Below are 12,557 nucleotides of genomic sequence, written 5' to 3'. Positions count from 1 at the left end.
TCCTTGGTTCTTATGCTCTTATTAGGATAGATGTAGGAAGGAGAGAGGCAGAGACAGAGCGAGACAGAGAGGAGAGAGAGAGAGAGAGAGAGAGAGAGACAGACAGACAGACAGACAGACAGATAGAAACAGGGAGAGGCAGAGGCAGAGTAGAGAGACAGACAGACAGACAGACAGACAGAGGTACATACTGGCCTGGTGACTAGCAGTGAGTGTGTGCCTATTGTGCATGAAGCCTTGAGTTCAGTTCCTAGTAACTAATACAGACGCACACATGCACATGGGGGGGGGGGAAGCATGTTCTATAATAGAGGTATGTTCATGGTACTGTGGTAGCAGAGCTCAACAGACAGAACAGGACAGAATGACATTCATGGAGATGGTATGGTACCCAAAAATGACTTTGGATCTTTGCCTATTAAAGGGTAGGATCAAAGAGATGGAGGTAGGGTGGCATCACAGTGGCCCACCATGTTGACGCTGGCAGTTTTGTGGGAGTAGAATGCAGACTACACAATGGGCCTAGCATTGGATGGTGCTGGGATGCTAGAGGTCAGATTACACAGGGCTGCTCAACCCTGCCAAGACTTCAACTGGAGGGGCCAGGAGAATCTTAAGGAGTAAAGAGGGCACCATTAGATCACTCCAACCCTTCAATGCTTCTTCTCCATTAGGAAGGTGCAAGGACACCCTCTCTACAATCACGGGACCAACCACCCAGAACACATACGGACGGAATGAAGGGGCCTGGATGAAGGACCCCTTAGCCAAGGATGACCGGATTTACGTAACCAACTATTACTACGGCAACACGCTGGTAGAGTTCCGAAATCTGGAGAACTTCAAACAAGGTTTGTAAGTCAGCTCTGATGTGGCAGGGCCTTCCCAGGCTCATTGCCCTCTGCCGACTATGGCACAGGGGTGCTACGCGAGAAGCAGGTCATCCCCCATGGATTGCAGAAGGGCATTTCCCGGAAGGGTGGTCACCTCTACCATTTGCTCCTCCACACTGTGCTCTCTTGACTCTGTCCCAGCTCCTGGGATATGATATAGATGAGATGACCTTGAACCAATCCAGATAGACAGCTAAGCATCCTTTTTCCCCATGGCCCCCAGCAGTTTACAAATCACAGTCAGAGAGATGAGTGTGGGGCCCTTGGAGCGCTCAAGTCCCAAGTGAAGCGAGCGAGATTGCTCTTGCTGTTTCACCAGCCGAGGACGCTTGGTGAGAACTGTAAGAAACAGGCTGTAGGACACTAAAAAGTGGTAGAGCCAAGGTACTAATCCCAGTTGTGCAGACCCTAGTCAATAGCTGGTTCCATCACAGGCTGCGCTGCCCTGAAGCTTTCCACTTTTTTTGCCGCCACAGGTCGCTGGAGCAATTCCTACAAGCTCCCATACAGTTGGATCGGCACGGGTCACGTGGTATACAATGGTGCCTTCTACTATAACCGGGCCTTCACCCGAAACATCATCAAGTATGACCTGAAGCAGCGCTTTGTGGCTGCCTGGGCCATGCTCCACGATGTGGCCTATGAGGAGACCACACCCTGGCGGTGGCAGGGCCACTCAGATGTGGACTTTGCTGTGGATGAGAACGGCCTGTGGCTTATCTACCCAGCTCTGGATGATGAAGGCTTCAGCCAGGAGGTCATTGTCCTGAGCAAGCTCAATGCCGTGGACCTGAGCACACAGAAGGAGACCACGTGGCGCACTGGGCTCCGGAGGAATCTCTATGGCAACTGCTTTGTCATCTGCGGGGTACTTTATGCTGTGGACAGCTATAACCAGAGGAACGCCAACATCTCCTATGCCTTTGACACGCACACCAACACACAGATTGTCCCTAGGCTGCTGTTTGAGAATGAGTATTCCTACACCACCCAGATAGACTACAACCCCAAGGACCGCCTCCTCTATGCCTGGGACAATGGCCACCAGGTCACCTACCATGTCATCTTTGCCTACTGACACACTTGACCCTGCAAAAAGAAGCGCAGAGGGGCCGCTAGCACCTTGTGTGTGTCTGTGTGCATGTCTGTGTGTGAGATTGTGCAGGTGGGTATGTGTCGTTTTAAAATATATTATTTTGTATAATATTACAAATGTAAAGTGACAGTTTGGGTCTATATTTTTTAATATGGATTGTAGATCAATCCATACGTGTATGTGCTGGTCTCATCCTTCACAATTTATATTTTTGTGCAAATGAACTTCTCTTTCTGACCAGTAACTACCTTCTTTCATGCTCTGAACCTCTAGCTCCTGAGCTCAAGGGTCAGAGGGCTTCCCCCAGGTCTTGCAGCCAGGAGCAGAGTGTGGGGCTCAGGAGAGAAGAGCTAAGTGGCGGCAAAGTTTTTATGTATCAGAGAAGTTCTTAAAACTCAAAAAAAAAAAACTTTTTATAAATAAAGGAGATATTTTAAAATCCTTTCTTGGGTTATTTTTGTTTTCTTGGGGACGCATTTACCTAGGTGTTAGCTTTCTGCTCCTGAAGGACACTGGGTGTTTTTCAGAAGCTTTCTTTCAGAGGTGGTGTGCACCTGAGATCTTAGAAACATTGGAAGTTCAAGGCCAACAACAGTGTGGATTCCAGACTGGCCCAGACAATTTAGCAAGGCTCTATCTGAAGGAGGAGAAGGGTGAGGAGGGGGAGGGACAGGAGGAGGGGAAGGGACAGGGGGAGGGGGAGGAAGAAGAGGAGAATATTATGTTGCCAAACTGCCTATATCCAAGCTGAGGTACAAGATATCCCCTTTCTCCTCCTTGGGGTGACAGTGATAGTGTGTTCTCTTCCCTCTCTTCTCCCCTGCCCTCTCCTTTTCCTTCCCCTATACTCACAAGCCTCTTGTCTCATCCTCTGAGCTCCAAGCACAAGCCACCATGCACAAGGTTCCCTAGTAGGGAGTGGAGAAGACTTCCATCCTCTCCTAGTTCAGACTGAGCCCTCTGTGGTCCCTGCAGTGCACAGTGTAGTTCTCTGCCCAGTGCACAGGCAGAAGCCAGAACACCCAGAGAAACATGGGCGATGGTGTGGGAGGAGGCAGAATGTGGTTATGAGGTGGGGTGATGATGACGTCATATCCATCCCATTCTCTTTGGAGCTCATATGTCCTTGTGGGCCTCAGCCTCCTACCCATGCCCACCTGCCATGGCTGCTCAGTGTGTGCGTCCTGTGTGGCTCCCTAGCCCACACCTCCACTCCTAGACCTGCTAGCTTCCTGCACTCAACACCTTTTCAGTTAACAGGTAGTCAAGTCTTTCACAGCAGATGCAAGAACTGTTTGGCTTGGTAGCAGCAGAGGAGCTTGAGAGAGGGCTCTCCCCGCCCCCTCTTGACTGGTAACTTGTCAGGGTGTTCCCACTCCTTGCAGACCAGGGGAAGGCCTCAAGGAACAGCCCTCTAGGGAACCCAGCCCTGCATCTGGGTGAACTAATTGCCTTACTCCCAAAAGGACTATTCATGGGTCTAGTGCCTTCCACCTGCTGGAAAAAGAAGCAGAGGAAGGAGCTGACGACCTCAGAGGGAACAACAGCAGTCTGAGGTTGGACGGTGGGAAATGCCCTCCTTGACTATATTCAGCTGGGATAAAACTTTGGAAACATCAAGACCGAGAGACTGAGTGTCTCAAAAACCAGAAGTGCCTTCCCTTGTTGCTGCTAGCCCTAGGCATAAGGTACATCCCTTCTTCCTGGGCCTCCCCGGTTCTCCCTGACCGCTCCTGTCAGATGAAGGGGTACTTTCAGCTTCCCATACTTACTGCCTGAATATTGATTCACTTTGTCACCCTGTACAAAACCTAGGGCATCTGAACTGATGAGAGATCTATGCTTGTTGTTTCCCTACTAAAATATTCCTAACAGTATCATTTCAAAAGCAGAGGAAACTAGCGACTCCCCCTCCCAGTCTTCCCTGCACTTGCACATTCATCTAGTAAGCACTGTGGGGTGGGGGTGGGGCGAGAGCAGCTTGCACACAATAGTTGTGTACTGTGAGCACTGCAGCTCAGATTTGAGACCCGTGTGTTATAGGCCGCATTCCTTTCACATATATAAAGCTTTCTGCTCTCATTGAAATATGGTCATGGTGGGGAGGGGAGAGGGGATAGGGGTTTTCGGAAGGAAACCCAGGAAGGGGGATAACATTTGAAATGTAAATAAATAAAATAACCAATTAAAAGAAAGAAATGTGGTCATTTATAGATAATAAAACCTTTTGCTATTTTCCTACCACTATTCCCCAGTATGTAAGTGTCAAATTAGTATAGTTTTGGATTAGATTGTATTAGAATGTTTGAGTTCACAAATTGCAGTTTTGAGTTACTGACTTGAATTTGGTAATCAACAAATGAATTTTGACTTGAGATGAGGTTAGAATTTCCAACTATTTCTAAAATTGCCCTAAATATTCTTCTGCCATTTCGGACTATGTATTTCTGCTAAGCAGTGTTCTCAGCATCAATGACTATAATATTAAAATGTGAATCAACTTTGAAAACACTGAATGTCTTAGTTAGGGTTTCCATTGCCGTCAAGAGACACCATGACCAAGGCTCCTCTTATAAAGGTGAGCATTTCACTGGGGCTGGCCTACAGGTTCGAAGGTTTAGTCCACTGTCCTCATTGGCAGGAAGCATGGCAGTGTACAGACATGGTGCTAGAGAAGGAGCTGAGAGTTCTGCATCCTGATCCAAAGGCGACCAGAAGAAACTCACTCTGGCTAGACTTGAGCATATGTATATGAGAACTCAAAGCCCACCCCCACAGTGACACACCCCCTCCAACAAGGCCACTCCCACTTTAACAAGACCATACCTCCTGTTAGTGCCACTCTTTATGGGCCAAACCACCACACTGAAGATGCTCTACATTCTGGAGTATCCAATATTCAGGCAAGATGTAAATAAACTAGCAATCCATCTCATTAGTTTGAAAGTTGCTTTCATCTTTAATAAATGTTTCATTCCCTGTTGCTGTGATAAAATGTCCTGGAAAAAGCAACTTAGGGGAGGAAGGGTTTAGTTTAGCTCATAATTCCAGTTCCAGTCGTCATTTCAGGGAAGCCATAGCAGAAGCGTCCAAGACAGCTGGTCACATTGCATCCCTAGTCAAGGAGCAGAGACAGAATCAATGGGCACAGGCTAATGCTCAGTCAAGTTCCTTCACTCTGAAACAGTACAGGATCCTCTTCATGAGGAATGGTGCCGCCCACAATGGACAAGTCTTCTCATCCTTTCACATTATCCCTGCTGGGCCTAAAGTTCTACTTCTCAGATGATTTTAGGTCTTGTCAAGTGGAGAATCAACACTAACCATCTCAAATGGTAAATTATATGTTCTGTAAAGATTTTAAGACAAACTTATGACTTACTATCAATACTTTCTCATTTGTATTCTTATAGTATGTACCCATGTACCCAGGGATGTATTCAAGTTTCTCAGATGGAGAGGTGTTTTGAACAGAAAGTGTAAGAAGCCGTTCTTTAGGGAACAGAGAACAGTTCATGGAATGTTCTGAGATAAGGGCAAAAGAGTAAAGCAGAGAAGAGATAGATATGAGGGAAGGGAGGGGCTGCTGGCACAGTCCAGTGCCAGTCTGCATTCAGGCACTGGGGAAAGAGCAGAGGATAAGAATGAGGGTCTGAACACGCAGATGCAGAAGCAGGCAGAGCGTCAAGGAGCAGAAGCACAGACCACCTGAGGCCCGTGTCATCCCAGACCACAGAGATGACAGAAGTCACTTGGTGAGGCTGGTGGCATTCTGCTGCCAGTGCACTGGGAACATCATCAGGTGACTGCATATGCTTCCTTCCCATCTGCTTCCAACTTGCAGGGAGGGATGTTGGGTGCAGGAAACTTTCTTCTGGTCTGGGTCTGAGTCCTGGCTCCCTGCTTAGCACTTGTGCTATCTTGGGTAAGTCTCCCAACTACTCTGAGTCAAGTTGTCTCTGAAACATGGACCTACCTTTGTCTGTGAGGAGGGCAGACTGTGAAATGTTCAAGGAAGGTAAAGCAAGTATGTGAGGGACATTAGCCGTTAGGGTGGGGCTCAGTGGGGAGCGACTTGCCCAGCAGCTATGATGTCCTCGGTTTCATTCCCAGCATAACATAAAAGAGAGCTACACAAGGCAGTGCACACTTGTAATCCCAGCCTAAGGAAGAGGAAGGCAGAAGGATCAGGGTCAGCCATCTGTCCTCAACTCCAAAACTAGTTCAAAGCCTGTTTGGGATATGAGACCCTGTCTTAAAAGCAGCTGCAATATTAGCCATCACTGTCGTCTAAAGATACATTCCTTACCTTGATTTCCCAAGCCAGCTTCTCCTTTGAATTTCCTTGATAGTCTCCTGGTCCCCTGGGATACAAGCCAAAGGCCCTTTCTCCTCCTATCTCCTTGAGTTTCCACAACAGCACTCTGGAAGACAGTAGGCTCCCAGACAACTCCCAGCTCCACTGTGAGCTGGCCCTGTGCTCTTAAACAAGTCATTGGGATTCTATAAGCCTTACTTTTCTCCTTTTCAAAATGTCAGTAATGATCTGTTTTAGAGTGTTGTTTGGAGACACGATAAAGCAGTTAAGGCATAAGAAAAAGCAAGCATTTACTAGTTTGGATTTTTATTATGAAAAAAATAATACCAGAAAGCACTAACCAGGGCGCTGTGATGCCTTGGTGGGTAAAGTACTTGTACAAGCAAGAGGGCCTGAATTTGGGCTCCCTGAATCTAATAAATTGAAATAAAAAAATGGAACACAGTGCACATGCCTGTAGGGAGAGGAGCCAGGTATCCTAGGGACCTGATGACTGGACGATCTAGCTGAAGTGGCTGTCTCCAGGCTCAGTGAGAGACCCTGACTCGGAAAGTAAGGGAGAGCCTGACTGAAGGGGACACCTGATCCCAATCTCTGGCCTCCACACATGTAGACAGACAGACGCACACACACACACACACACACACACACACACACACAGGCACATGTACATACATACCCACACACAGAGGCACATGTACACACCCCTCCACACACACATCAACTGCCTCAAGGTAGAAAGTATAAGAATTTCCATATTCATATGACACAGTCATGAGTATTTTGTTCTATTTGCCTTGACTTTCTTTTTCTGAAGGTATATTCTGAACTAAGTCAGCTTGACATTCTATACCAGCATTCTGTAAGCCTCCCTGACCAGATGGGTATTTTTTACATGACTTCCACTTAATACGTTTAAGGCAATATTTAGAGATCATTACCACTGACCCACATTTAATTTCCCAGTGGTCTGAGACATCTTGTACAGTTGGGAGGTGTGGACAATCTGTGTCCACATATTGAACTTAGGGTTTCATAGCTTAAGCCTTTCCTCTCTTGCAATTTTTTAAATTTGGGGCTAATTTTAGATTCCCAGAAAAGTTGCACAAGCAGTAGAGATTTCCTGCACACTGTTTACCCGATTTTCCACAACATTAACACCTTACAGGATCCCCAGACTGCAAGCCCCTTGGGTTCATCTTGATCAAGTCTCTTTCACATGAACAGCTCCAGCCCACCTTCTGTCACGCCATGGTCTTGCTGAAAAGACTTCTGTTTCCTGTGGAAAAGCCCCTTTCCCTCCCTCCCTCCCTCTTTCCCTCCCTCCCTCCCTCCCTCCCTCCCTCCCTCCCTCCCTCCATGTAATGGTTCTCTCAGCCCTACCTTCCCTTTAAAGATGAAATAAGCTCTAAAGATCCAGCTAGCTGCTTTGGGAAGAACACTTCACAGTGATACTATAAACTCTGTGTTCAGCCATTGATTCCCAGCCCCCTTGGTCACCCTGCCATGCTGGGATGGTGTATGCAGACACACCCTCCTGTGGACCTTCCCTGACCTGCTGCTGAGAGATAGACCTGGCTTTGAGTGTGTGGATGGTCACCAGGCAATTCTATTTTTCCTTGCAATATCCCACAGTTTATTTGGTGGCTTCACTTTTTGTTTTTGTTTCTCCTGTAGGAGAGCTTAGACGAGCCCAGAGACCTCTTTGAAAACTCTTAGATTGTAACAAGTCCTAAGGCCACTCAGAAAACAGCAGCAACAACACAGATTCACTTGAGTGATTAATTTGGGACACACATACTATATATGTATGTGTGTGTGTGTGTGTGTGTGTGTGTGTATATACATATACACACTATATATGTATATATGTACACACACACACACACACACACACACACACAGTCTCACTGTGTAGTTCAGGCTAGCCTAGAACTTTCAACCTTCCTACCTCAGCCTCCCAAGTGCTGGAATTACTTGATATACGCCACCATGCCTGACTGGTCAATCAGTCTTTGTAATCAAAACACCAAATGTCTGGAGAGATGGCTCAGCACTCCCCAAAATGCAACTGTGATTCCTAGACCCAGGTTCAATTCTTAGCTCCCACGTGGTGGCTTACCATATCTGAAACTCCAGTTCCAGAGGCTCTGCTGTCCTCTTCTGGACTCTGCAGGCAACAGGCATGCTCGGGCTACACAGAGGTGCATGTCAGCAAAGCACCCATACACATAAGGTAAAATAAAAAAAAAAATTTGAAAAAGTGTTTAAAAAGAAAAAGAATTGGAAATCTGTACTGGCTGGTTTTGTGTCAACTTGACACAAGCTGGAGTTATCACAGAGAAAGGAGCCTCCCTTGGGGAAATGCCTCCATGAGATCCAGCTGTAAGGCATTTTCTCAACTACTGATCAAGGAGGAAGGGCCCAGCCCATTGTGGGTGGTGCCATCCCTGGGCTGGTAGACCTGGGTTCTATAAGAAAGCAAGCTGAGCAAGCCAGGGGAAGCAAGCCAGTAACATCCCTCCATGGCCTCTGCATCAGCTCCTGCTTCCTGACCTACTTGGGTTCCAGTCCTGACTTCCTTTGGTGATGAACATCGATATGGAAGTGAAAGCTGAATAAACCCTTTTCTCCCCAACTTGCTTCTTGGTCATGATGTTTTGTGCAGGAATAGAGACAATGACTAAGACAAAATCAAAACACTGAATTTAAATTCAGTTTGCTGTCCCAGCTACTTGGGCCTGCTGTAGGCAGCAGTGCTGGAATCTTAAGGAGGTCACTGTTACAGGAGAGAATGGAGAAAGGGAGGTGGGGGAGATGAGGAAGAAAAAGGAAGGGAAGGAGGGAGAGGCGGGGAGGTCACGTGCAAGCGTGGGAAAGCATGGTCTGTCCTTTAGGTCCCAGAGGTCCAGGTCTCTGAGGTGGTTCAGAAACTTTCCTGAGCATTCCAGTGGTTTCTTCCATGTTGTCTTCATGTGACTAATCTCTAGCCCAGCTGGCCATGTTCCTTTCCTGAACCCGGAAAATTTTAGTGCTGTTTCCTCTGCCCCTCTGATGGTCCACTTGGGCAGGACCCATGATGATGTCATATTTGGTCACATCCAGCCCACAGAAAACTCTCACATAGTATTTATGTTGACAAAGTCTGTGAGTGCAGGCTCATCCCAGTTAAATAATTGTATATGTATATGTATACATATATGTATATGTATCTGATGTATATGTGGTATGTACATGAATGCATGTATATGTACTGAGACATAGTCTGTCAGCCCATCTTCCCATCTAGGGTTACCCAAATGGGTGTCAATCTCCAGTCCACTGTAGACCCAGACAACAAGAACATGGGTTAAGTATCCCCAGATGTGTATTTAAAATCATCCTCCCACAGCCTTGCATGAAGAGGAAGCATACCCCACCCAGAGAGACAGCAGGACCCAGCAGAAATGTTCCCAAAGGAATCCTTCAAACATCCTCTTAAAAACTCCTCCCCAACTCTGAATACTTTTATAATCTTCACATTAGCATTGAGTTTAAAAGTTTCCGGACCCCTCCCTGCTGAGTTCTGGCTGTGGAGCTGCTCAAGCTTGGAGATCCATTCCCTGGAATTCGAGACAGCTTGGTTGAAACTCCTACCTTCACATCCTATGATACTTCCCCAGTTCCCTGCAGACAGGACACTTTCCCTGACCTTGTGTCCTGTTTTCCTTGACACTTGGGCTGCCTTCAAGGTCTTGTCCAAGTGATGTCATGCCCTCTGCCTTTGTTAGGGTTTCTATTGCTGCAATGAAATACCATGATCAAGAAGCAAGTTGGGACAAAAGGGTTTATTCAGCGTACATTTCCACACTGCTGTTTATCACCAAAGGAAGTCAGGACAGGAAGTCAAGCAGATCAGGATCCTGGAGGCTGAAGCTGATGCTGAGGCCATGGAGGATGCTGCTTATTGGCTTGCTTCCCATGGCTGCTTTCATTGAGAACCCAGAACCACCAGCCCAGGGTTGGAAACTCGTGCAATGGGCTAGGCCCTCCTCCATGAATAATTAATATAAAAATGCTTTATGGTCAAATCTTATGGAGTTATTTTCTCAATTGAGGTTCCTTCCTTTCAGATAGATACCTCTGGTTTGTGTGTTAAATTGATGTAAGCCTTATCCATCCCCATTTCCCCCCTTCTGATACAGCAAAGGTAGAGCCCAGCGATGCCTGAGCTTGCATTCCATCTTGTTTGTGAACAGGTGGTCTCTGCAGGGAGGGTTCTCTCCCCTAGACAGAGAAGAGGCCCATTTCATCTGGGACTCCTCTCAGCACTGAGTCTAACTTTTAATGCATTAGGGATCTGTTCCATGAATATGAAGTTGACTTGACCACACAATAAGCCAAGTCAAATAAGGGACTTCACGAAGTGCACCCTGACTAAAGTCACCAGGCTTCCTGCGGCGAGTGCTCTAACGCTGTTCTCCCCTTGGCCTTCCTGCCCACAGGCCTTTCATAAATGTTCCTCAGACCAGGCAGGGTAGAATGTGGTCATGATAAGACTTGGGGAAATTGAGGCTCAAGGAGGACAGGCTCTGGACATGCTGAGAGAAGGCTTCCAGATGACCTATAATAACGTTCATCCTACATTGTCAAGCCCTGGGTGAGGGGAACCAGTGGCCTCTTCCGGAAATCCAGGGAAACAGCATAATCTACTTAGTTCAGCTAGTGAAATAACGTACAGGAAATGGGCTCACTTGGGGTTTTCACTGAGCACAGGAAAGCAGTGTCAGTATTATCTTCTGAAGCTTCTGCCTTGGTTACTCGAAGACGAACTTAGCTCTCCTGACCACAGAGTTCTCTTTGGCTTCCCCTGAGCAACCCAACACCCAAATCCTCTTGTCCACGTGCTTCACTGACTGCCCCGCCCCCAACTCCTGTGAAGTCACAAACGGACATGAATAAAAACTCTGGGATTGTGACTGTCTAAGACACCAACACAGAATGAATCGTTTGCTTTCTGAGGGCATTCTCATATTCTGCACAAAGTTTTATTAGCCTCATATCTTTTAGAAGTCCTTGGTTGTAAGCCACGAAAATAGTTTGTGCTATCCTTAAGCCAAAAGGAATTTATTGGAAAGATGCTGAGCAGTTCACAGTCTCCAAGGCAAATGTGGAAAGTCAGAGCATGTAAGGACAGAGCGGGCCAGCTCTGGACAGCAGAACTCTGTGACTTGTCCCCTGAAGATGGGGCTTCCACAGGAGCCTCCGATTTAGACACCTACAGCTCCCATGCCTCTACCCAAGATTCAGATTTCCCTGAGAGTGTCTGACTATGAGTTTGGGTGTCAGTACTTCATACCCAGGGTCGAGTTTGACCGACAGCCCACCTTCATCATACCAAGGTAGGAAGGGGTGGGTGGTTTAGAAAGCACTGCAGAGCAGAAAGACAAACAAACAAAATAAAGTAAGACAAAACCAGATGTCCACGATAAACATTTTATAACAACCTTCATTAATACATTCAGAATCAGCAGCAGTTTTCAAAGTTTATTTCATACAAAGTTTGCTTTTCACATTAGCTGTGGGAAAGCTTAAGGGTCTTCGGAAACGTGTGGGATTTTCATGGCAGCAGCATGTGTGTGTGTGTGTGTGTGTGTGTGTGTGTGTGTGTGTGTGTGTGTGCATATGTATGTGTGCATGTGTGTATGTGTGTGTGTGTGTGTGTGTGTGCGTGTGTGTATGTGTGTGTGTGTATAATGTGTGATGTTATAGGATCAGCTCACCTATACTGAGGGTTTTCCAGTTGGAAGTCTGTTGGAAGTCCAATGGTCAGGAAGATGTCATGGCCCAGAGTCCCAGGGGTGGTCCATTTTTAGTGCTTTCCTACAGTCACTAGATGCAAACAAGTTGTATCAAACGTTTGCTGCATAGTACTCCTATGTTTGGGGACCACAGCATGACGCTATGGTAACAGGCCAGACCAGAGTAAGGAGAGAGTGAGCAGGGACAGAGCACAGGGACAAAGACAATGTGGAGCAGGGCCCCAGTCCGGGTTACTTTCCAAGTGACCTCAGCTGAGCTCTCTTTCTGGAGAAGATGGCCTGGCCTGGAAGCACCAAGGGAAATCTGGCAGTGCCTGGGAGAGTGAAAACACAGCCAACTGCCCAGAGAGCCAAGAATGGGCCAGAGAACTCTGGTGAACTTCCCAGAGTCCCATAGCAACCAGCTCTTGACTGGAGAAGCAAGGCTGAGGTTGGAAGAGAAAGATGTG

General features: G+C 47.1%; 1 protein-coding gene across 2 annotated transcripts in view; it reads left to right on the top strand.

Moving 5' to 3' along the window:
• The window catches only part of OLFML2B (olfactomedin like 2B), a gene marked incomplete at its 5' end in the record, with an annotated part of 35,176 nt that extends 32,859 nt beyond the window's left edge, over positions 1 to 2,317 (top strand). Inside the window, 2 exons of one of the 2 annotated variants that reach the window (XM_080908396.1) lie at positions 675 to 851; positions 1,370 to 2,317. In XM_080908396.1, the coding sequence (XP_080764522.1) occupies positions 675 to 851; positions 1,370 to 1,971 (779 nt within the window). In that variant the 3' untranslated portion in view covers positions 1,972 to 2,317. Of the gene's footprint in view, positions 1 to 674; positions 856 to 1,369 lie in introns of both variants that reach the window. The other variant, XM_080908397.1, reaches the window with a different exon arrangement.
• Between the last annotated feature and the right edge of the window lie 10,240 nt (positions 2,318 to 12,557).

This window comes from Micromys minutus (assembly GCF_963924665.1).
Source record: "Micromys minutus genome assembly, chromosome: 1".
Classification (NCBI taxonomy): domain Eukaryota; kingdom Metazoa; phylum Chordata; class Mammalia; order Rodentia; family Muridae; genus Micromys; species Micromys minutus.
Note: the sequence above shows the minus strand (reverse complement) of the source record. Positions and strands in the feature narration are given on the sequence as shown.